Below are 24,685 nucleotides of genomic sequence, written 5' to 3'. Positions count from 1 at the left end.
TAGCTTCACACTGAAGGCATCAAAACTGTGAATTAAATCATGTGGAATTATATACTGAACAAAAAAGTGTGAAACAACTGAAAATATGTCTTATGTTCTAGGTTCTTCAAAGTAGCCACCTTTTGCTTTGATTACTGCTCCACACACTCTTGGCATTCTGTTGATGAGCTTCAAGAGGTCATCACCTGAAATGGTTTTCACTTCACAGGTGTGCCCTGTCAGGTTTAATAAGTGGGATTTCAAGCCTTATAAATGGGGTTGGGACCATCAGTTGTGTTGTGCAGGAGGTGGATACAGTACACAGCTGATAGTCCTACTGAATAGACTGTTAGAATTTGTATTATGGCAAGAAAAAAGCAGCTAAGTAAAGAAAAACGAGTGGCCATCATTACTTTAAGAAATGAAGGTCAGTCAGTCCAAACAATTGGGAAAACTTTGAAAGTGATGGGGTGCTGCGTCAGACGACCTGGCCTACACAGTCACCAGATCTGAACCCAATCGAGATGGTTTGGGGTGAGCTGGACCGCAGAGTGAAGGCAAAAGGGCCAACAAGTGCTAAGCATCTCTGGGAACTCCTTCAAGACTGTTGGAAAACCATTTTAGGTGACTACGGAGCGATCGGGTGTGGGGTTTGGTGCATCCTCTGCTGTAGTCCAGGTGATCCAGAAGGAGCTGAGTAGAAAGGTGATGATCTGGATCTTTTTTCAAGACTGAAAGGAGATCCGACTGCCATCATCAGGGGGGGGTTGTAGTAGAGCTGATCCTCTGCATTCAGACAAGTCAACAAAGAGGTTTCATCTGATCAGGATCCCTCCCTGTGAAGGTTTTCTGGGTCCATCCCATGGGAAGGAGACCATGTGACAGATCCAGACCTCTGGAGTGATGGGAACCTACTTTTTTTTCCAGCACTTTAATGATAAAACTTAGATCTTCAGAAAAAAAGCACAAAGAGACAGAAATGATGTAAAAACAAACCGATTGCTTCTTTATTTGTCATTGTACAGTAGTCATTCATACGTAGCTGCCTTGAGTTGGTATTTTGTTTTTGTCTGTTTTCACTGTTTATTCCAACTTCTTCCTCATTTTCCATCAACACATTGGAAGAGTCATGGACAAAATATAAAAACACAAAGAAATAAACAAGAAAATGTGAAATAGGAACGTTGGGGTTGATCCAGTGCATCGAGATTATACCAAGACCCAAAACTGATACGTTCATCCAATCAGCTTTGATCTGCTCACCTGTTGCTAGGTGAAGCCCACAAAGTGCCCCCCCCCCCCTACCATTGTAAAAACAACTTAAAACGCAGCTCTAAAAAGTGAGCTGAGCTGCTGCGTTTATGGCACAACGAGTGCGGCGGCACCAACATTCATTCACAACCCTGCAGAGCCGGGCCGAGCAGCCGGCACGTTTCTGTTCACAAAGAGAAGCAGCAGAATCAGAACCACCAGGCCGGTTTTCATTTTCTCTCAGGATTAAGGTTCGGCTGTTTGCACTCGTTTTTAAACATGAAACATTAAAATCTGACAAACCCCACCCTTCAGTGCTGCTACCTCACCTGACCGGCAGCCGAACAAGACGAAGCACAAAGCTCCCACAGCCTGAGCGGACCCTGAACGCACCACAGGAGGCCCGTTTCAGCCCAGAAGAACAGCATCGGGCAAATGAGTGAAGAGAAAGTGAACCTGAACCTGCAGTCAAAGATGCCACCTGGTGGACAGGTGGAGTCAGAACATGTAGTACCTTTGCAAACACATATCTGCTCCTGGTTCATTAAACCACAGGAGCACAGTTACTGGATCAGAACATATATCAGATAAAATCTCAGGATAAAAAGGGAGAACCTGAGATGATGGGAGTTCTACTTCAGTCCAATATGTTTGTAAAGTCCAGTAATTTCCACTTTTCCTGGAGGGAATACAAGTTCTGATGAAAACATGAAGTTGGAGGAGCAGAGGAAGAACCGAAGCTTTTGCTTTGAAGGTTTCAGGTTTCAAAAGCATCAGAATCTTCTTCAAACACCTGAAGCTATCAGAAACAAGGAGGTTCTGGTTCTAAACTGCATTAAAGACTAAAACCTGGCTGAAGGCAGGTCTCCAGAAAACAACACATAAACTGGTCCTACCCAAAACCACTAGGGAGTTCCACTGAACCAGGAGAACCTCAATTAAAAACTAGCAGAACCAAAACCCGACAAGATCATTAACTGATCTGTTTGTAAAGTACATAAATGTGAGTGAAGGCAGCAGCTCTGGTTCCAACACCCAGAGATCAGCTTCAGGATCAGAGTTTCTAAAGACCGGTAAATGCTTCCTGATGCAGATCCAGGTCCTTTCAGTTCTCCGCCCTGAGATCCAGCTTCTAAAGTGGTTCTGATCAGCAGTTCCTCTCTAAAGGTCTTTCTGAATGTTTTTCTGCTTTTTCATTCAGTTTCAACAGAGAAACAAATCTGTTCAGAAAATGAATGATTTTTATTTTTCAATATGTCGCTTATTTATCCAGGTGGAAAATGTCTCATTGAGATTTATAGACCTTTAAACAGAGACACTCGTCTGTTTAAAGGTAGGAAGGAGTTCAGAACCAAGAATCCATCCAGAATCTGAAAATGGTTTTAGGTCTGGATCACTAATCTGTTCAGATTCAAGAATCATGTTCAAGGTTGTTTTTTAGCCTGGAGAAATACTGACCAGAACCACTGAGAGATCAAGCACAATGTGGGTGGCCGGGTCCGTTCGGTGCCGTAATAAAATGCAGTTTTTTCTTTTTTCCAGATACTGAAAACTGAAAAAATGTAAAATAAAGACATCAAGATTCTGATATGATCTAAACAAGATAAAGGTTTGAAGTGACAAACATTTCAATATTTTCACAAAATAAATCCAGATTATAAATCAGATCTGGATCTCCTTTAATATCCAAAGAACCTGTCTGGAACACTGACCCAAAGTCACATGGCTAAGCAGCGATATGTGAAACAGAGATCCCCTAAACAAAGCCGATGAGTCACTCTGTGGACTTTCTCTGTTCTCTTTCTCCTGAAACATGCCGCAGAAGAAATCTGAATCGGACCAGAACATGGCAGCGGAGACAGGAAGTGTCGCATAGGACGGAGAGGAGAGGACTCCGACAGGATCGGCTCAACTCAGGCCGGGTCGGGAAGTGCTGCTGTGGCGCCGAATAAATAAAAGTCAACAAAAAATACTCCTGAGAAAAACACGTGATCAGTGAGTCTGGGACACCAAAGCAAAGAAGAAGGGCTGATGAGGTTCAGATTAACACACACACACACACACACACACACACACACACACACACACACACACACACACACACACACACAGGGGACATAAACACCTGAAGCACAGCAATCAGGTGTTCAGGTCAAACATCGAAATCTGAAACCTGGAACGAAGGACAGAGTCAGGATCAGGAAAACAACCTGCTGACCTGACTAATAATCCCCATTTTGCCGCTTCCAGATTCTTGTCCTGAATCTGGACTCATCTGCAGATGTTGCGATGGGAACATGGGAGGAATACTGGGAGCAGGAACAGGTCCTGGAGTTGCAGATGGAACATTTTAGGATGCAGCTCAGGATTCTGGAGCTTTCTGATGTTCTGGGTGAGAGCTTTACTGCCACCGGAGCAGACTGACGTCAGGTCAGTGTGAGGAGTGTGTGATGCTGCAGTGTGTGTGAGAGAGGTTGGCAGCAGGTGAACATCGACATCTTTCTTTTCATCATTCAACAGCAGCTGACAGGTGGGCCAATGTGGCGCCATGATTGGTCGAAGGGAGGAAGGACAGGAGAGAAGGGAAAGTGTTCAGGGAGGTGAAAGGTCATTTACAGTAAACTACAGATATATACACACACCCATAAATGTACAGAGAACAAATATGTACATGCTCAGGGTTGCTATGTTTCACTATCACCAAAAGGTATCCTCCTCTTCCTCCTCTGCAGCAGGAGGAGAGCTGCTCCTCCTCTTCCTCACCTCTTTGTAGTGTAATAAGGACGGAGGTGGGACTCAGAGGCTGGACTCAGGTGTCAAACGACCCAGAGGGCTTAGCTGTTCTTCAGCAGAGTTCTGTCTTCAGGAATAACGGAGGAGGAGGAGAGAGCAGCGATGGTGGTGGTGCTGGCAGAGGAAGAAGAGGTCGTACAAGAGGAGATGGTGGAGGAAGAGGAGTGGAAGGGGAAGGAGAGCAGCTGTCCAGACTCAGCAGGGAGGAGGGAGCAGAAGCGGAGGTCAACCGTTTGCAGGGCAGAGCAGCATTGTAACAGCTGGACGCACTGCTCGGTCAGCTTCACACAACCTGCAGAACGAACGAACACACACACACACACACACACACACACACACACACACACACACACACAGTGTGATTGACAGTAAGCAAAGAGGAGGAGGAGCGTGCTCAGACCCCTCCTTACCTGCTAGGTTGATGTGGGTGAGGCTCTCCCTCAGGGGGGAGACCGTTAGGTTCCGCACCGTCTGGTCGGTGATGTTCACGCAGTGGTTCAGGTCCAGACGGGTCAGGTGGGGGGTGTGGCGCACCAGAAGCCGGGACGACGTGTCCGTCAGGTCCAAACCCGCCAATCGCAGCTCTGTCACATTCTGGAAACGCCCTGCTCTGCTCTCGCTGTGAGCTGATGGACCAATCAGAGCACAGTCACCCAGAGTCCACTCTAAACTGTGGGATAAAGGTTTTGTGTGTGTGGGTGGGTGCCTCACCTGTCCGGGATTCAGGTGGGGGAGCCAGCAGCTCCCTCAGGTGTGAATCTTTAAGGTCTTCCACTCTGCTGAGGTCCAGCAGCTTCAGACAGGGACAGACAGCCTGACAGAGAGCCGAGACCGCCGGCCACACGCAGCCAGACACGTTGAGCTCCAGCAGACCTGAGGGGGTGAGAGAGAGGAGTGAGATGGATGAGAGAAGGGGTAGACAGAGGGGCAGGGAGGTGAGTCTGTCACTCAGTCTCACCTGGTAAACGGTTGATGAGCCACATGAGCTGCTTCTTGGAGATGTTGGTGTAACCCAGGTTAAGGGAGACGGGCAGTCGGCGGATGATCCCACTAAGCATGGGCGGGGTGATGGAGCGCTGGCGGCTCAGGTCGATCTGTGTCCACAGCCTCTTGTCGCAGCACCTGGACGGAAACGAGGGAACAGGTGATCAGTGGGAAGCGCAGCAGGAAAACAGGAAGTCGGCTAATCTGACCAATAACCCCGTCACTGACCAGCGGCTCCAGGTGCGACACACCCTCATGCAGAGACAGAGCTCCCGTTGACTCAGGTAGGTAAAGACTCGCAGCCAGACATCACGGGTCATAATGTGGGCAGAGCCGCAGTCCAGAAGGAGGCAGCTGGGCTCAGGGCAGGCAGGAGGGGGCCGCACCAAGTGCCTCTCCATCTGGACGGGCCGAGGAGGCGAGGGGACAGCCGGCGGGCTGCGTTTCATCATCTGAGAGCGCGGAGCCAGACGGGATGGCTGCGAGCAGGGGGACGCCGCCATGGCTGACATCAAGAGGCCGCTGCTGGCTACCCCTCCCCCGTTAGAGGTGGGGGTAGAGGAGGAGGAGACGCTGTTTCTCTGATTCTGGTTCTTGCTGTTGTTGCGGACTTTGTTGCCACGGCTGCCTTTGACCCCGCCCCCTCCACCGTGTCTGTGATTGGTCAGAAGTCCACTGGCGTTCTCCTTCTCCCCGCCTCCTGTCCCTCCCCGGGTCCGTCCGTTGCGCGCCTCCTGTCCGTTGCTGCGCTGCTTCCCCGTGAAGCCGTCGTGTAGCGAGGACGGAGGGATCTGATTGGAGGAAAGGGGTGAGGGCGGAGGGAGGGAGGTAGAGGTCTTCCTGGTCCTTTCTGAAGTAGGCACGTCCTCCTCCTCTGTGTCCATCAGACCTGATTTCCGTCCTCGTGAAGAAACGTCTCCTCCTCCACGTTTCCGGGGCTTGTCCCCAGCTCCCCCAGCCTGCTCCTCCTCCCTGTCCTCCTCCCCCCTGCCTCCCTCGCCCTCCGACTCCTCGCTGGCGCTGAATCCGAGCTCGGCCAGCCGCCGTGCCCTCTCTCGCTCGCTGCGACTCCGCTCTCTGTCCACCCGGCTCCCGCTGCTGTTGCCATAGACGACAGGAGGAGGCGGAGCTGGGGAGGATGATGAAGGAGAGGACCCTCCCCCATGCTCCCCCCTTATTGAGTCGTCCGAATCAGACTCCGAGTCGGACTCGGAACTGGAGGAAGAGGAGGAGGACGACTCGGGCCGGCGCTCCAGCAGACACATCCTCTTAAATCGTTCCAGTTTCTCTCTGTGATGGGAGCGCTGTTCTGCACTGGATGGCGCTCCTGCTGATCCTGCGCTGCCCCCTACAGGTTGAGAGGAGGAGGAGGAGCCCTGCTGACCTCCAGCAGCTCCTCCAGAGGAAGAAGTGGGTCCATTTGACTCCCCCACTTCCTGTTTGGGTTTCTGATCAGAGAACAGAAACGTACTTTATTACTATGGCTGCACAGAGGTAGCATTGAGGTAAGAAGTAGTAGAACGGACCTGGAGTCACAGATTAATTTATCTTTATTTAAAAGTCACATGATGGACGGAGGACCTCTGAAGGTTGAACATAGGTAGCTGATATTTAGGGCAGCATTTCACATTTCTATTCTTGGCAATAATACCTTTTACATACAGAAACTTTTTTCTTCTTCCTGTGAATTAACACAACGCCAAGTTGGAAAGACATCAGCAATGACCTTAAAGGAAGCTGAAGCTGCCCGTTAATCTGGGAATGGTTTTAAGTCCATGTCTAAACTATCTGAAGTCCATGATTCTTCAGAGAGAAAGCCTATTCCCAAGTGGAAAACGTTTCCTAGGGTTAGACATCTGAAACTCTACAGGCTTTGGTTGGCAGGTTAAAGGTCATGGCAGGAATATTAGAAAAACACTGAACCAGTATGGCTGTTTGGACGGTTTGAAGGAGAATGTGTCTTCTCTTTAAAAACAAGATAGCAGCAGGACTTTTAGCTCATGACTTCTAGAGTCATGTCCTCTGGGCCGAAGAGACCAAAGTAGAGATGTTTGGTCATGGTGCATCTGTGGCTTAATGTGAAGAGCAGTCGGAGAAAACCAACACGTCATTCTAGCTGCTGAGCACGGTGGTGGAGGGCTGATGACCTGGGAGGGGACCGTGAACTCCTCAAGTATTCTAGAGCCAATCTGTCCAACAGCTGAAGCTAGGTCCAAACTGTGTCATCAACAGAACATTGATCCCGAACACAGCTGCAAATCTACAATAGAATAGCTAGCATCAAGGCGTTAAAATGGTCTAGTCAAAGGCCAGAGGCCAGCCTGACTGAAATGCTGTGGTGGGATGTTCAGAACGCTGAGGAGAACCCTCAATAAGCTGAAGCTGGAATGACCGAACCAACATTATGAACCTGGGCTTAAGTTTTCGCTGGTCACTCATCACAATCAGAACAGAACCTGTAGTGGGTCTGTGTGAGTCTTGTTTCTCCTGAGCTGAATGGTTTTAATCGACATCTTTACATCATGGACTAATGTTAAATTATTTTCTTAAATTATTTATAAACATAAAACATTTTCAAACAGCATCAAGTTTTCAGAGACATGAAGGTGTGACGCACCTTTTTGAGGCGTTTCTCGTGCGCGCCTTTAACCTGCAGAACAGAGCAGATCATCATCAGAACCATCATCAGTGGGTCATTAAGAACAAACAGGATGAGGAGAAAGCAACGGAACCGCTGTTCCTGACTGGGCTCACCTTCTTCTTCGGCCCGCTGTCCAGAGGCTGCTCCTTTTCCTTCTTCCTCTTGTGCCCCCCCTCCCCCCTGGCTGCCTCCTCCAATGAGGGAGGGGCTTTCTTTTTAGGAGGAGGGTCGTCCGTGAGCTTCCAACGGCCTACCTCCCCATTATCCAGCCTGCGTTTCCCCGATCCGTCCGCCTGGTCCTGGTCCAAAAGACAGAACAGGGTCAGAAATTGTCCTACTCATGCCGACGTGTCCTTTCAGGACATCTATAGGGCTTCCTTTAAAATACAAACAGGAAGTTAAACCCCTGAGAGAGTTTTGGTTTAATAAATGAACGCCAATGTAAAAACAAATCAAACATCTCCAACTAGAACCAACACCGTCTCCCTGAGGCCAATCAGATTGTAGAAACCTCAGAGTCCTCCTGACGGTACTGGTCCGACTCACCTTACTGGTTTTACCCTCCTTGTGGCACTTTGGACACTCCCAGCAGTTTGGGATCTCATCGTTGATGATTCCATCAGCTTTTCCCATCTGAAGATAAAAGAAAACACATCAGCTGTCAGCAGGTTCCTCTGAGAGGAGCATCTGAAGTACTCTAGACCCAATCACAGGTTTTAGTCTACACAGACAGAACCACTGTGGTTCTAATCATATCAACCTGACATCAGGAGGATTTTATGGTCAACAAGCAGCTGGAAGAATCAGCAACTGGTTCACCTCAGCCACTGAAAGCACAGCTGTCCTGATTTCTGGACTGAGCAGGGAACCAATTCACATCTGATGCTGCAGAACATTTACAGGTTCGCCTCAATCATCTAGAACATCATCAGAAAGGTAAACCATTTCAAACTGAAACTAATAAGTAGCACAGAGACCGATAAACTACTAAAGACATTTTAGTTTCTTACAAAATGTGAATATATATCAGACAAATAAAAAGATTTCTAAAAAGAAATGTTCTGTTCTGGTCACATCCTGGCTGAGCGCTGACCCGACAGATGTCCAGCAGGCAGTAACTGACTCCCTCAGTCGGGAGGGGAGGAGATAACAGGTCATGCTAAAGATGCTGTTTGTTCAGGGACACTAACAGAAAGTTGAGTAGAAGGAAAAAGTCCTGTAAGCAAAGGTGCCGAAGCAGCTGCGATTAGAGAATTACAAGGGTTGGACTGCAGCTGGAGTCAGAACTTTAAGATCCGCCACACAGATGTATCCTAAACATCCTGGCATTTAGACACTCCTGTACCAGAGACAACATCATAACCATCCTACCTGGGCTAAGCAGAAAAAGAACCGCACTACTACTCAGCGGTCCAAAGTCCTCTTTTTAGTTAAGAGTTATCTCACTTCAGTTTAATTAAATAGCGCCGATTCTCAACAAATGTGGGGTTCTCCAACAGAACCAGAATTATATGGCTTTATGTGAGCGGTCATCTGCTGCAACCGACTCAGGGTTTGGGTCCAAAGTCAACACAGCCATCTACCAGAACATTTTAGAGCACTTCATGCTCCCAAGCTTTATTGAGGCGCTGGTACCGGCCCACGCTACCAAAGGTACCAATACCTGCTTTAATCACCATGGTAACAACAGCAAACTGGTCTGACCTGAACCCCACAGAACAATGGTTCCACCATATTGTCAGACATTCTAAAGCATTAAATCAGCAGGAGTTGGACATTTTCTCAGTGTCTTCTTCTGTCAAAAAATACATGTTAGTAAAAAGTAAAAAATGTCCCAGTTTCATGTTGAACAGAACCCTTCACTCCCAGAGTACTGCTGGTTCCCAGATCCTTTAGTTATCAGGCTCCTCTCCTGTGGAACCAGCTCCCAGTTTTAGTCCGTGAAGCAGACACCCTGTCTACTTTTAAGGCTAGGCTTAAAACTTTCCTTTTGGATAAAGCTTATAGTTAGAGTGGCTTAGGTTATCCTGAGCTATCTGTGTAGTTATGCTGCTATAGGCTTAGGCTGCTGGAGGACATAATGACCACTTTCACCCTCTCTGCTACAGGTCCTTCTCAAAATATTAGCATATTGTGATAAAGTTCATTATTTTCTATAATGTCATGATGAAAATTTAACATTCATATATTTTAGATTCATTGCACACTAACTGAAATATTTCAGGTCTTTTATTGTCTTAATACGGATGATTTTGGCATACAGCTCATGAAAACCCAAAATTCCTATCTCACAAAATTAGCATATTTCATCCGACCAATAAAAGAAAAGTGTTTTTAATACAAAAAACGTCAACCTTCAAATAATCATGTACAGTTATGCACTCAATACTTGGTCAGGAATCCTTTGGCAGAAATGACTGCTTCAATGCGGCGTGGCATGGAGGCAATCAGCCTGTGGCACTGCTGAGGTCTTATGGAGGCACAGGATGCTTCGATAGCGGCCTTTAGCTCATCCAGAGTGTTGGGTCTTGAGTCTCTCAACGTTCTCTTCACAATATCCCACAGATTCTCTATGGGGTTCAGGTCAGGAGAGTTGGCAGGCCAATTGAGCACAGTGATACCATGGTCAGTAAACCATTTACCAGTGGTTTTGGCACTGTGAGCAGGTGCCAGGTCGTGTTGAAAAATGAAATCTTCATCTCCATAAAGCTTTTCAGCAGATGGAAGCATGAAGTGCTCCAAAATCTCCTGATAGCTAGCTGCATTGACCCTGCCCTTGATAAAACACAGTGGACCAACACCAGCAGCTGACACGGCACCCCAGACCATCACTGACTGTGGGTACTTGACACTGGACTTCTGGCATTTTGGCATTTCCTTCTCCCCAGTCTTCCTCCAGACTCTGGCACCTTGATTTCTGAATGACATGCAGAATTTGCTTTCATCTGAAAAAAGTACTTTGGACCACTGAGCAACAGTCCAGTGCTGCTTCTCTGTAGCCCAGGTCAGGCGCTTCTGCCGCTGTTTCTGGTTCAAAAGTGGCTTGACCTGGGGAATGCGGCACCTGTAGCCCATTTCCTGCACACGCCTGTGCACGGTGGCTCTGGATGTTTCTACTCCAGACTCAGTCCACTGCTTCCGCAGGTCCCCCAAGGTCTGGAATCGGCCCTTCTCCACAATCTTCCTCAGGGTCCGGTCACCTCTTCTCGTTGTGCAGCGTTTTCTGCCACACTTTTTCCTTCCCACAGACTTCCCACTGAGGTGCCTTGATACAGCACTCTAGGAACAGCCTATTTGTTCAGAAATGTCTTTCTGTGTCTTACCCTCTTGCTTGAGGGTGTCAATAGTGGCCTTCTGGACAGCAGTCAGGTCGGCAGTCTTACCCATGATTGGGGTTTTGAGTGATGAACCAGGCTGGGAGTTTTAAAGGCCTCAGGAATCTTTTGCAGGTGTTTAGAGTTAACTCGTTGATTCAGATGATTAGGTTCATAGCTCGTTTAGAGACCCTTTTAATGATATGCTAATTTTGTGAGATAGGAATTTTGGGTTTTCATGAGCTGTATGCCAAAATCATCTGTATTAAGACAATAAAAGACCTGAAATATTTCAGTTAGTGTGCAATGAATCTAAAATATATAAATGATACATTTTCATCATGACATTATGGAAAATAATGAACTTTATCACAATATGCTAATATTTTGAGAAGGACCTGTACATTCTCATACTACTTGCTAATTTTGCATTATTTGCTGTTATTTCAGCTTTTAACTTTGTTCTCTCTTTTCTCTTCCTAGAAGCTACACCTGGCCTGGCTCTGTGTCTACCTGTGACACCTTTCTGGAGAGGGGCATCATCCGAGCTTCTGCTGGCAACAACTTAATGCTCACCTTCTACAGATGATCCACATGGTCCTGTCTTTCAGTGTTTAACCCTTTCTCTCTCCTAGACATGGCTACTGACTGAGCTTCTACTGTAACTAACTCTATGTTCTCTCTTTCAGACTCTAACCTTGAAAACTGGTTCAGAGTTTATCTGCTTGGCTGTCTTTATCTCCTAGATGAAGCCTCTATAGGAGCTATAACCATTAATGTTTCACTTTTCTTTCTATGTTTGTCACAGGCACCAAATCAGATCTACTGACTTACCTTGAGGCAGCTGGGGTGGATGATCTCATTACAGATGGTACACTCCATCAGACAGAGGCTGAACTTCTCCTCTTCAGAGTCCACCGTGTCCTCCTTCCCTGCCTCTCCACACGCAAAACACACCGCAGTGTGAGGCAACACGGGCTGCAGACACAAACACAGTAAGTCTGGCAGTTGGTAACAGATGGATCAGGTGTGAGGACATGATGTTGGTAGGCTTCTCTGCTCCTTAAACCAAACATCAGATTTTAAACAAAACTGACGACCATTTTATCTCTTTTACTCCTCTTGGCTCCAGACTTCAGGAAAGATTTAATATTTCAATCAGTTCAAAGGACGTGATCCATGAATAATCACTAAATATGCCCAAGAAACAGTGTAAAATAATTCCTTGTGGCTTTAGGAAAACCCCATCAAAATAAACCAATATGTGATTAAAAAAGCTTTAAAGCAACATGCATTTAATGTCCAGTTAAAGAATATTTAAAGAATTTAAAGTCCTATGAATTCTTGTCTTTAAATTGAAACGATAAAATAAATATAACTAAAGCACTGAAAAATTATATAGAAAGAAAATGCTCCAGTAGACTAAATTGTGGCGAAAAATTTTAAATATAACTAAAATTGTTCCAAAACAATAATTTCAAAGGTTTTAAACTTTAACTAATGAATTAAAATCTAGCCAAATATTTGTTGGTAGATATTATTGACCCAAGTGTCATAAAGTGTCAAAAATGGCTAAAATAAAAAAAATGTATATAAGATCAAAGAAATGTAAAAAGCAATTAAAATAAATAATCTTTCTTAAAAAGAAGACATGAAACATAAACGGCAAAAGTAAAAATAACCACATAGTTAAAATAATTTAATATAATAAAAACAAATCCCTGAGAAACAAAAACCTGGATAAAAAACATCTGAATTCATTTAAATGAGCAAAAATTTAAACTACAAATAAAAAATAAATAAAAAAATCTAAACTTTTTTAAAAGGCTTCAAGAAAAGGGTCCAATTCTTCAGAATTTTATTTAAAACAGCAGTTTTGAGCTGCTAGGTAAAACCATGAAGCAACATTTCCATCTATCCTAGTCTGCATCCAACTCTGAAATACGGCAACACCAATTGACTGGTTTTAAGGTGGGAACACTGGCTTTAAGGTGGGAACACTGGTTTTAAGGTGGGAACACTGGTTTTAAGGTGGGAACACTGGTTTTAAGGTGGGAACACTGGCTTTAAGGTGGGAACACTGGCTTTAAGGTGGGAACACTGGCTTTAAGGTGGGAACACTGGCTTTAAGGTGGGAACACTGGTTTTAAGGTGGGAACACTGGTTTTAAGGTGGGAACACTGGTTTTAAGGTGGGAACACTGGTTTTAAGGTGGGAACACTGGCTTTAAGGTGGGAACACTGGTTTTAAGGTGGGAACACTGGTTTTAAGGTGGGAACACTGGCTTTAAGGTGGGAACACTGGCTTTAACACTGGTTTTAAGGTGGGAACACTGGTTTTAAGGTGGGAACACTGGTTTTAAGGTGGGAACACTGGCTTTAAGGTGGGAACACTGGTTTTAACACTGGTTTTAAGGTGGGAACACTGGTTTTAAGGTGGGAACACTGGTTTTAAGGTGGGAACACTGGTTTTAAGGTGGGAACACTGGCTTTAAGGTGGGAACACTGGTTTTAACACTGGTTTTAAGGTGGGAACACTGGTTTTAACACTGGTTTTAAGGTGGGAACACTGGTTTTAACACTGGTTTTAAGGTGGGAACACTGGTTTTAAGGTGGGAACACTGGCTTTAAGGTGGGAACACTGGTTTTAACACTGGTTTTAAGGTGGGAACACTGGTTTTAAGGTGGGAACACTGGCTTTAAGGTGGGAACACTGGTTTTAAGGTGGGAACACTGGTTTTAAGGTGCCAACAGAACCTAAAAATCAAGCTGGAGCTGAAGCAGAAAAACCTGGAACACGCGCCTGCAACTCCTCTCAGCAGCCTGTAGAGGGCATCTCTGCTGCCACCCCTCCTCTCCAACAGCATTGTGTCCTCGGTCCAAATAACCCAATCAGCTCCAGAACAAAACAAGCACCAGCACCTTCTTCAGTGTTAAAAAAACAGATGGACCAAAGCCAGCGCTCGCTCACTCTTGGAGCCAGAAACCATCTGCGGTTGCCACGGAAACCCAGCATCACCTGCTGGGCTCGGGCTCGTACTGATGCTATTTGAAGAAGCTCCACACAGAAAGCAAAAGAGTGGAAGTGATTCTTCATGTTTGCGAGGATGTTGAGTTCGGTCCTGACTTTTGGACGGAACCAGCCGGGGACATCAGAAACAAGAGGCAGGTGTAGTGGAGGACTGGGTCATCATGTAGATATGAGCTGTTCAGCACCACAGTTCTGATTAAATGCTTATCAAGAGATTCCAGTGATGCTAAAAGCAGGTTTAAATCAGAACCTAGACCTGGTTCTTGTTCTCTATCAGAAATGAAGATGCACCTCTGTCCTGAAGCCCAGACAAAACCATGTCATAACATGGCTTCTCCTCCCATCACTGGGAATATGTCTTACAGCCACTCCTTCATTGATGAGGCTTTATCAAACAGCTGAAGGATGGGACCAACTGGGTCTCCCTGACAGGCTACTGGTTAAAATAAAAGACCCTAAAAGTCCAAAAGCTTCTTGGGGAATTAGTTGTTCAGTCAGGACCACTCTGGTTCATCCCTAAACGTTACCCGATTTCCTCTTCTACGAGGTGACTACAAAGACCACAGACCAACCTGAAAAATCACCCTGCTGTGTGTGTGTGTGTGTTTCTCACCGCCGTGCACTGTCTCTGGAGGCAGGACTGCTTCATCCTCCCTGGCCCTCCAAACTTCTTCATGTCCTTACAGAAGTGACACTCTCCACACTCCGTCCTCATGCAGGCCTGACAGCGCCGGCACCGGGTCCGCCTGCGCCTTGCCCCGCTGCCAGCCCCTCCGCCCAGCGCCTTACTGCCCGACATCCCCGAACAAGTCAGCTGGACACAGACAGAGACACAGGTTACCATCCACACCATGAGATCTGCTTATTGCTCATGCAGCGTTCTGAAGTGATATTCCTCAGAGGTTGCTTCTTGCTGCTTTTGGCTTCAAAGACATCAAGAAACCCTCCACCGACGTAAAGTCAGGTGATTAACTTATTCAGGTCAAAGCTTTGTGGTTCTTAGAACCTCTTGTTTGTGGCTTGCTTTAAATCATTATTGTAATGGAAGATTCCTCCTCTGCATTGAGGCTGCACAATATTGGAAACAAATGTGTTACGCAAAAATATTATGGAAGCAAATTGTTACCATATTTCAAATGAAAAAGCATTTCCAGAAATGCTTTTTCATTTTAAGAATGTGGCTGCATTGTTTGACTCATAAATGAAATTAGTAATCAATCATCCTATTTGCATTTGCTTCTTCAAGACTTCTTCATTCCTTCACTAAATTAAAAAGAAAAAGACATTTGAGATTTATTTTTCAAAATGTACCCCAGCAAATAGATACAAAAATTCAATTTGAAATGTAAAATCTGAAAATGAAAATGCATTTCTGGAAATGCTTTTTCATTTGAAATATGGTAACGATTTGCTTCCATAAAATATTGGTTACTGCATGATAATCATAACTTGTGAAAAACAATATAAACGTCTTTATTGACTTTCCGCTTTGGGTTCATTGCAAACATAGACCTCAGGTGATGATACATCTGTCCAGATCCTGGAAAAGAAATCATTATCTCCATCTTCTAATTAACTTGGTTCTAGTTTCTTAATGACTTCACCACCTCTTTACCTTCTAAAACTTTTTATGCTGAATGAAACAACAGGCATCACAAAATATATCACAGACAAAGCACCTGGAGCCTTGGTTCTGAAGTAACAGGTACCACCGTCCAAGCATCCATGGACGCATTTGGAGCTCCATTTGCACCTTTTGCTGTTTGAACAAATTCAACATGTCTGTAAATTACTGACACAGCTGGAGATGCACCAGCATCAAGCTGTGGAGCGCTGATGAAAGTCAGCAGCAGCTCACCTGATCTAAACTCTCACCTGCTGAACCACCACAGGAAAAACCTGGATGTCACACCACACTGCTGACTCAGATGTTAAAGATTTCCAAAACAATCACCTTATTCTAAAGGTTACCCTGCAGACCCACATCATGACACTCCCACCTCTGTGCTACTTTTTAGGATGGTGAAGGTAATAAAACATAGGCAGTCAGTCGGAGATGAAAAGATCTGACTTGTCTGAAAGAGGAGCAGAGTCCTGGTTTTATCTTCTGAACTTGTTTTTGGTGGTTTTCTTTAACAACTATCAACACTTCAGCTCAGACTGGAGTTAGAGAGAGTCGTTACCGGAGTTAGAGAGAGTCATTACTGGTGTTGGAGCTAGTCATTACTGGTGCAGCTCATGTTTGCTTGTTGCCCCCCAGCTCAGCCGTCTCGTGTTGGGGTTTACCCCAGTGGATGAGAGGGTCGCATCCCTGCGCCTTCGGGTTGGGGATAGGTCTCTGACTGTCGTTTTGGCCGAGCAGTAGTGTGGAGTACCCGGCCTTCTTGCCATCCCTGTCAGGGGTGCTGGATAGTGCCCCTCCCGGGGACTCCATTATTCTGCTGGGGACTTCAACGCCCACGTGGGAAACAACAGTGACACCTGGAGAGGCGTGATCGGGAGGAATGGCCTTCCCGATCTGAATCTGAGTGGTGTTTCGTTATTGGACTTCTGTGCTAGTCACGGATTGTCCATAATGAACACCATGTTCAAACATAAGAGTGTCCATCAGTGCACTTGGCACCAGGATACCCTAGGCAGGAGGTCATTGAATGACTTTGTTGTCGTATCATCAGACCTTCGGCCGCATGTTTTGGACACTCGGGTGAAGAGAGCGGCTGAGCTGTCCACTGATCACCACCTGGTGGTGAGTTGGATCCGCTGGAGGAGGAGCTGTGGCAGAGGCAAAAACTCGGGCCTGGGAGGAGTTCGGTGAGGCCATGGAGAAGGACTACCGGTTGGCCTCGAAGCGATTCTGGCAAACCGTCCGGCGCCTCAGGAGGGGGAAGCAGTGCTTCGCCAACACCGTTTATAGTGGGGTGGGAGACTGCCGACCTCGACTGAAGGCATTATCGGCCGGTGGAAGGAGTACTTTGAGGATCTCCTCAATCCTGCCATCACGCATTCCCTGGTGGAAACAGAGGCTGGGGACTCGGGGTTGGACTCTTTCATCACCCAGGCTGAAGTCACCGAGGTGGTTAAAAAGCTTTGCGGTGGCAGGGCTTTGGGGGTGGATGAGATCCGCCCTGAGTACCTCAAGTCTCTGGATGTTGTAGGGCTGTCATGGTTGACACGCCTCTTCAACATTGCGTGGCGGTCGTGGACAGTGCCTCTGGACTGGCAGACTGGGGTGGTGGTCCCCTTTATAAGAAGGGTGACCGGAGGGTGTGTTCCAACTACAGGGGGATCACACTCCTCAGCCTCCCAGAACCCAACTCTTCTGGCAAATTAAACCCACATCCCAGAACCTAAAATAAAACTGGATTTCCTGGCGTTGCATTGAACTGAGCCAATAGATGAGTGAATGCAGATCATTCTGACACACAGATGATCAGACTGGATCTCTGCAGGTCTGCACATGTTGCTACTCTGTCACCGTGTGCCTCTCTGGCTTCATGTCCTGGTTTTCTTAAGAACACATGATCAGATAGAACAAACTTAACAGACCAATCACAACATCTTCACTGTCAAACTGTAGAAAATACATCATCAAAAGCTCATTTTAACATCACTGATTGGACAAGTCAGCATATGTCATGAAGATCTGCCTCAGTGTTTCTCAGGACCATCTGACCTTCACGTCTAAGACTTGTTTCTGCTCCAGCACGCCTCACCTCCATCAGGTGCTGCAGGAGCCCGACTATCACCCATTTATTCAAGTGTGCAGCAGCAGGGAAACATAAAACCTGCAGGACTGTGGCCCCTGATGAAGCTCAGAGATCAGATCAGAAATTGAACATGGGAGATGCTCCCAGTTCATAAAGGTTCATCTCTAAAGTGTTTGGATCAAGTGTGTTCTGGACAGGTTGATTTACCTTTGATCAAAACTCCATAATCAGAACAAATGTTATCTTATACTCTATACTCCCTCTCAGAGGCTGAGGTCATTGGATCAGAACCTTCTCACGGTCCCTCGCAACTGTTTTAAGTCCCGAGGAGATTGCTCCTTCCAGGCCGTTGCTCCGAGGCTCTCCTGTTTCCATTATGTTCCCTTGACTGTGTTGAGCAAACTTAAGACACACTTGTTTCTCCAAGCATTTTAACTGCAGCAGTGACAGGGTTGTATGACCAACATGTATTTTTGTCTACTTTCTGTAAAACACTCTGTGACCATCCCTTGTCTGTGAAAAGTGCTAAATAAAACTTTTACTTACTGTATTTGTCGCACTATAAAGGCGCACTTAAAAACCATTAATTTTCTCAAAAAATGACAGTGCGCCTTGTAATCCGGAGCGCCTTATATATGGATCAATTGGTTAATTGGTTGATCCATACTGGTTGTACACGGCGCTCTGTCAAAATGTTTCAGTACGACTGGTAAACTACAAAGCCGCACCGCTTGCAGCATTACGGCTACCGTAGTCAGGGGCGTCGCCGAAGTAATAGCGATAAACACCTGTACTGTGCTTACTCCTAGTCCAACACCACTTGTGTGTGTATAATGTTTGAATGTACTGTTGCAGGAATTGCCTGAACTATATGTGATTAGAAGCTCAGTGTGTGGGGTGTATGTTTCGTGTGTGTGTATGGAAGATGTTGACATTACTCCTCCGGACAGAGGTGGCGCTGTGTGCTGCCGTAGCTGAGAATCAAGAGTGAAGGAGTGACGTCGGTATTATTGTGTGTGTGGGGTGGGTAGAGACGGCGACCGGAGCAGCGGTGTATGAGTCTGTAAGCCCTGTGTTTTTACGTGCTGCAAAGTCATTAAAAAGAACCCCGAATCTCGTCAACAACTCAGTGTTTTGATGCTGTTTCTTCATGCTCAACTCAGCAACGTATGAGTGAGGGAGTTAACCCCGAGGAAACTAGTAACTTCGGCCCCTGTGTCATCAGACTACGGTCAGGGGACAGAAACAGGAAAGGTTAACAGTACTAACGTTTGATTTAGTGCATCAAACTGTTTCTTTTACGTGTTTACTGAATTTCACGTTTTAACTAACGTTTGATTTCAACTTCAACTTCATAGACTCCAATGCATTCCTAACGTGCGGTTGGTTCTATTCAATATAATTCTATGTAGAGGAGACCTTACCATGAGAGTGAATGGAGTTATCAGAACGCTGGTTTGTAGTTTATTAATAAAGTTTGACTGACTTATCTGACTGTTTTGTTGACATTCTCTTTAACACAGCTCCATCTAGTGGATGCATAACGCAACCCCAGTCAAACGTTTGACTGCAGTAGCGTCTATTCTATGCGCCTTATAATCCGGTGCGCCTTATAGTGCGGAAAATACGGTACTTACTGAAGGCACTGTAAGCTAACTTTGTCCTGACTTCAGAACTTCAGAGAAGGTTTTATGGTCTGAACGTCCTCAGAAACCATGTTTGCCGCTGCATCTATGTCCCTGGTAAGGTGTTCGTGGTCAACTCCCCCACAGTAGAGGGGGCCTCATCCTGGAGCCAGGCCTGGGGGAGTCAGCCAAGGAGTGCCTGGTGGCCAGGGGCCTCATGTACAAAAGAGTGCACGGCTTTCATACTAAAGGTTTGTGGTAGAAAGAAATTCTGAAACTTCAGTGCACAAAAAAATCTGATGTACAAAACCTTGCACAGACACGTCTCCGCACACATAGCCTTCATTCACCTCAATTTGCGGTGGATTAGACGTAGCTGCATGTGGACCGCCCAGTCCCCGCCCCTAAATACATAGGCAAAGTAGTATCAGGAACCGGAAGGCACCCATCACGTGTCCGAATAACTGTGGCAGCGGTGCTGTGACAGTCAAAGAACCGGTTCCTTTCGGTGGAAAAACGCTAAGGAAGACTGCGTCTGCACACCATGAGGGATGTGTGTAGTGAATTACAGCAAACCAAGAACTTCTTCAATGACATCAGACTCAAACCTGACTGAAAATAAGATGTTTGTCGGGTCGAACCCGTTTAGTTCTACAATGTATCTAAACCAAACAGCGCCATCTAGCAGCTGCACTGAGCTCATTCATAGCTAAATGCTAATCTTTATAATGATGTTAATATGCCTTCTTTGTTTCTATTAGAAAGACTGTCACCACACACTGTTTGAAGAACTTTAAATCTTTACAACCATTGAAAATTACAGAGAAGCCTCCATCACACAAGGTGGTTTGTTCCCAACACAACTAATATTATTAGATTAATTATAATTATTTTGATAGTATAAAAGAATCATGAGTTGCATCTGTGCATCACAAATAGGTTGCACATATACTGAATTCAATTTCTAAAGCACACCGACTTCCAGATGGGGCCCTTATAGCAGTATGGGTCCAGTCCGTAGCTCTGATTACATTCAGAAATCAGCTCCTGGCTGCAATGAGAGCCACAGTTTAGGAGAACTTTCTATATCTGAGCAACACCTGGATGAGGCCGACCCATATGGCTGACACGGCCCTGTTCTGGGATGACTGTTAAATACCCGACCTCTCAGACAGCTCCCTCTGAGAAGCTCTGGTTGAAAGGACCGCAGGGTAGTGAGAACTGGAACTGGTACCGGAGACCCACGGTTCCTCCTGGTTTCCCTCTGGACCACTGAGGTCAGCTCCATGCAGAGCTCCAACATGATTGTCCTGGACAATCTGATCCAGCTGATGAGCCATGCATCATCATGTCCCAGCAGGTCAGGAGGATCTCTGACCTCTTCCATTGGTGATGTCCTCCAGCTGAACCAAAGCTGCCATCGTTCCACAGTTAGGAGCAACTTTAGCAGCTATTTATGGACATGTGTGATTATCTCCAGCTGGTCCACCTTAGGAACCATCAAACCTGACTTGTTAGGAGTTCATCTGCTGATCCGACACCGTTTTATTCTCAGTGAGAATGAAAGTGTCCCTCAGATGATTCTCATGCATTTTCTGCTCCTCAGCGCTCAGACTGGTGAGCATTTTCATCTACAGGTGACAGAAACAGAGGAAGTTTCAGTTTCCATCATTTTCTCAGATGTGTTACGTTATTGAGGCTGAATGTGATTCAGTTTCATCGCTCTGATTTAAACCATAAAAGCTCAAACTCATGAAGAAACATCAGGTTTGATGCTTCATCAATTAAATAAACTGAATGAAGTCATATTTCAGTGTATTTGGATGAGTGTTGGTTTGTTGTTGTTTATTATTGCCGATTTAAAACGTTTGCATGGCTTCTGCACATTTTCATGAAATGTTCATTTTAGTACATGCTGTGTTGTGCGTAAAACATTGCGCCAGAAGATCTTTGTGCGTAAGTGCGCTTCGTACATGAGGCCCCAGGTCTTCATCCATTGAGACTGGTTGGGTACAGCCCAACCTCCTGTGGAACCACCACCAGCACCAGTCACCGTGAGGAAATGCCAAAGCTCTGAGATTCATGTAGCAAAACATCTCTGAGCCTGAACCAGAGACCTGAATGTCTTCTCTGAACCACAGCTTGGTTAAACAGTGGAAGAGCAAACTGCTCTCGACAGGTAAATCAACCTTTAATTCACGTGGAGATCTTGACACAACATCTCAAATTCAGGGTGACGCATTGACCTGGCTGCAGAACTGCTTATTAAACGCAAAATAAAAAAGATGCAGACCCTGGACTTTTGATCAGCCAGAATCCAGTCAGACCGGACTGGGACAACATTCCTTTCCCAGCAACCAGTCTGCTTGTTCAGATTTTCCTACAAAAATAAGAACCGTAGCTGAACCAGAAAGTTTTGAACTTCTAGTGGGCCTAATGAAAACAGCTCCATTTCAAAATCTCTAACACTATCCAGGCTGGATGAGCCTACACCAAAAGTACATTCCTCAAATGCAGGCTGTGACCTCTGATAACATCATTCTGTGTATTCTGACCCTGATGCATGCTGTCCACATGCATTCAGTGCTTTAAAGGCAGCCAAAGCAGCTGTGCTGCATGTTATCTTCATCAGATTCTGCTAATAACCATATTTTATAACAGATCAGATGGACTTTAGAGAATGATATGACGTCTCTGGTCAGCAGACACACTCCTTAGAGTTCATAGTCATTACCAGTGGATGACTACCTGCCAAGGTGGACCAGGCGCACAATAAAACATCTTCTGTGGAATGACAAGACCAAAGTGGACCTTTCTGGAAGACGTGCGCTCAGTTACATCTGGTGTAAAACTAACAGCATTTCCGAAAATTCCCTCATACCTGCAGTCAATCACAGTGGTGGCAGTAAGATAATCCGTACTGATTTACAGCTCGAGGACCTGGACCACTTGTTATAATTGATGCAACCATGAATTCTGGTCTCCAGCAGCAGATCCTGAAGTCGGGCCATCAGTTAGTTACCTTATACTCAAGCACACCTGGGTTCTCCAGTGGAACAATGATAGTCCGATTCTGAGCTTAAATTCGGTTGAGATGCTGTGGCATGACCTTAATAATGCTGTTCATGCTGGAAAACCTTCAACTGTGGCTGAATAAAAAAGTGGGTCAAATTTCCTCCACACATAAAACACCTGCTGCTAGTTATCATGAACGCTTAAAGCTGAAACAACCAGTTATCAGGTTTTGGGGGAATTACTTTTTGCACACAGAGCCAGGTTGTTCTGGATATATTTTCTTTCCTTTGATACATGAAATCATCCTTTAAAAACTGCCTTTTGTTTTTACTCAGTTTTTATCTTTGATATTAAAACGTAGTTATTTAAATGCTTGGTCCCTGAAATATTATGGCCTACCAAACATTGCCTCTAAGCAGACCCTTTTGACTGCCATATTTCACACACTGAAATTATGATGGCGACTGCAATCTGATTCATTTTACAGCTTTATGTAGATGCAAACGTGATTGTTTTTGCTAAATAAGACTTCTTTCATTTAATGCACTTTATTTTAACCACTAAAATGCAGGACATTCAGAGATGATTTGGTGAACATGCCATGACACTATTTAAAAAGAAAAGTGAAATGAAGCAATTTCTGGTTTCGGGTCACAACTTTTAGCATTGAAAACTGAGGGATGTAAATTAGCTCAGAATATCTGCCTTTAAACATGTTTTAACATTGGATCACTCTGTAGCATGGTTTTGGTGTATTCTGAAATGTCTTAATGTTCCTTGATGTCTCATTTGTTTCACAAACCTATTCATTGCCAAACTGGTTTTAATTTCAAAATGTCTGATAGTGACAGTAATAAAAACCTGCAGCTTCAGAGTGGTCGTGTAAAAAACTAAATTGACGATATTAGTTATTTTTTTTTTGTCTTTCTTCAACCAGTTCCTCTGATTTACTTAAATAGGGCGTTAATGATTACCGGATCTGATCCAATAAAAGGAATATTGATCTGGAAGCCTGCTAGCTCCATGTTGCCAGCTAACCGCTAGCGATTTACAGCAGCTTCCATTCAGCCACCTGCAGCGACTACACGCGTCTTTGTCATGTTCATTAAACTATAAACACACCTGTACTGACACAAAGTTCGACCCCACCCCCCTCATACCTGCAAGAAAACCCGACGACAGGCATGCTAACGTGTTAGCAGGTTGTTTACCCCCTGCGGCTGCTTCCTCCTTCAGTAACCCGTCATTGATCACCTGCAGCGGGGCAGGTAGAGAGGGGAGAACCCCCGGGTGCGAACACATACATACACACGGCGGCCTCTTACCTCTTCCTGCTAGCCCGCATGCTCCTCGCTGGCTCATTAGAATCGATATTAGCCAACAGTTAGCCGTTAGCTTCAGCTATTAGCCGTTAGCTTCAGCTCAGCGCTTCCTTGTTTATTCCTCCGCCGGGCTGCTGCAGCTGCTCTGTGCTCCAGGCTGCTGCCTCATTCACGTCCCATCACGCTGGTTCCGCCGCTCCGCCGAGCTCCTGAGCCGGGCCAGCCTCACTGACCCGCGCGGGGGTCGAAGTGTCTCAATTAGCGAATCGATTAATGTGAATAAAGTGAAGGGCGCAGCGCTGCTGAGGAACTAGCCCATTCACTCCTCTCTCTCTTTCTCCGCAATGTGAGTCCGCCTCGCTCTACTCCAAACACACTCTGCTTCTCTTCCTCCTGTGAGGCTCCAAAAAACACAAAAACACACACACTAGCGCCTCGGTCTCACCAGGCGCTGCCTTCCTTAACCCCGTGTAACCCTCCGCCAAAAAACTAGTCCTCGCGCATTAACATGACTCAGTTGAAGCGCAGAGCACGGCTTTTGTTCTGGTGTCTATTGTGCCTGCTTGTTGCGGGTCGTGCGTGGTTGTTGTCAGCCTGCTTGTCATCTGTGACACGTTTCTAACCGCCGCATTGATTCCATCACACAGGTGATGCAGCGCGCCTCTTCACTCTTGGAGCGATTAAAATAAATAAATAAGAGAAGGAACAAATGTAGTAAATAAAATATGGGCAGGAAAACTGCGCACCTTTGCGTAATGACGTCACAACTGATGTACATTTTTATGGCTGAGTAATTTTTAGAATATACCCAAACATAACCAGACAGTTTACAATAAATAAATACGTTTAACTCAAAAGTTATAATTATGATAAAAAAGACATTTTTTTTTTTAATTGACAAAACAATATGATTCAAAATGAGAAGAGAATAGAAGAGAAGAGAAATTAGCCTCAATTGTGCCTCCGTCGGGAAATTCAAGTGTGTCAGCAGCAAAGTAAAAGGCAAATGGAAGCATGCAGGTAC

At 45.6% G+C, this 24,685-nt stretch overlaps 1 protein-coding gene and 1 long non-coding RNA gene across 2 annotated transcripts; one reads left to right on the top strand and one right to left on the bottom strand.

The window, feature by feature from the left end:
- Positions 1–959: 959 nt before the first annotated feature.
- Positions 960–24,277, bottom strand: LOC124862989 (F-box/LRR-repeat protein 19-like). Its single transcript, XM_047357217.1, has 11 exons — positions 23,665–24,277; positions 14,606–14,806; positions 11,797–11,940; positions 8,195–8,281; positions 7,762–7,947; positions 7,625–7,657; positions 5,236–6,455; positions 4,982–5,145; positions 4,735–4,896; positions 4,434–4,649; positions 960–4,315 (listed from the first exon to the last, which is right to left on the bottom strand). The coding sequence occupies exons 2-11, from the start codon at positions 14,789–14,791 to the stop codon at positions 4,065–4,067; spliced, it is 2,649 nt and encodes an 882-aa protein (XP_047213173.1). The 5' UTR covers positions 14,792–14,806; positions 23,665–24,277; the 3' UTR covers positions 960–4,064.
- LOC124862993 lies at positions 13,314–13,596 on the top strand. The gene is made up of 3 exons (XR_007037048.1): positions 13,314–13,345; positions 13,378–13,457; positions 13,554–13,596. It is a non-coding gene; the product is annotated as an uncharacterized LOC124862993 (long non-coding RNA).
- Positions 24,278–24,685: the final 408 nt, after the last annotated feature.

This window comes from Girardinichthys multiradiatus, chromosome X, assembly GCF_021462225.1.
Source record: "Girardinichthys multiradiatus isolate DD_20200921_A chromosome X, DD_fGirMul_XY1, whole genome shotgun sequence".
Lineage (NCBI taxonomy): Eukaryota > Metazoa > Chordata > Actinopteri > Cyprinodontiformes > Goodeidae > Girardinichthys > Girardinichthys multiradiatus.
Note: the sequence above shows the minus strand (reverse complement) of the source record. Positions and strands in the feature narration are given on the sequence as shown.

Bases quoted from the DNA above. Each gene is read 5' to 3' on its own strand.
- LOC124862989 (XM_047357217.1), bottom strand. From the start codon at position 14,791: ATGTCGGGCAGTAAGGCGCTGGGCGGAGGGGCTGGCAGCGGGGCAAGG. The intron at 11,941-14,605 runs GTGAGAAACACA...TTGTGTCTGCAG, and splicing joins TCCAGAGACAGTGCACGGCG to CCCGTGTTGCCTCACACTGC. The intron at 4,650-4,734 runs GTGAGGCACCCA...TTGGTCCATCAG, and splicing joins CCCACCTGAATCCCGGACAG to CTCACAGCGAGAGCAGAGCA.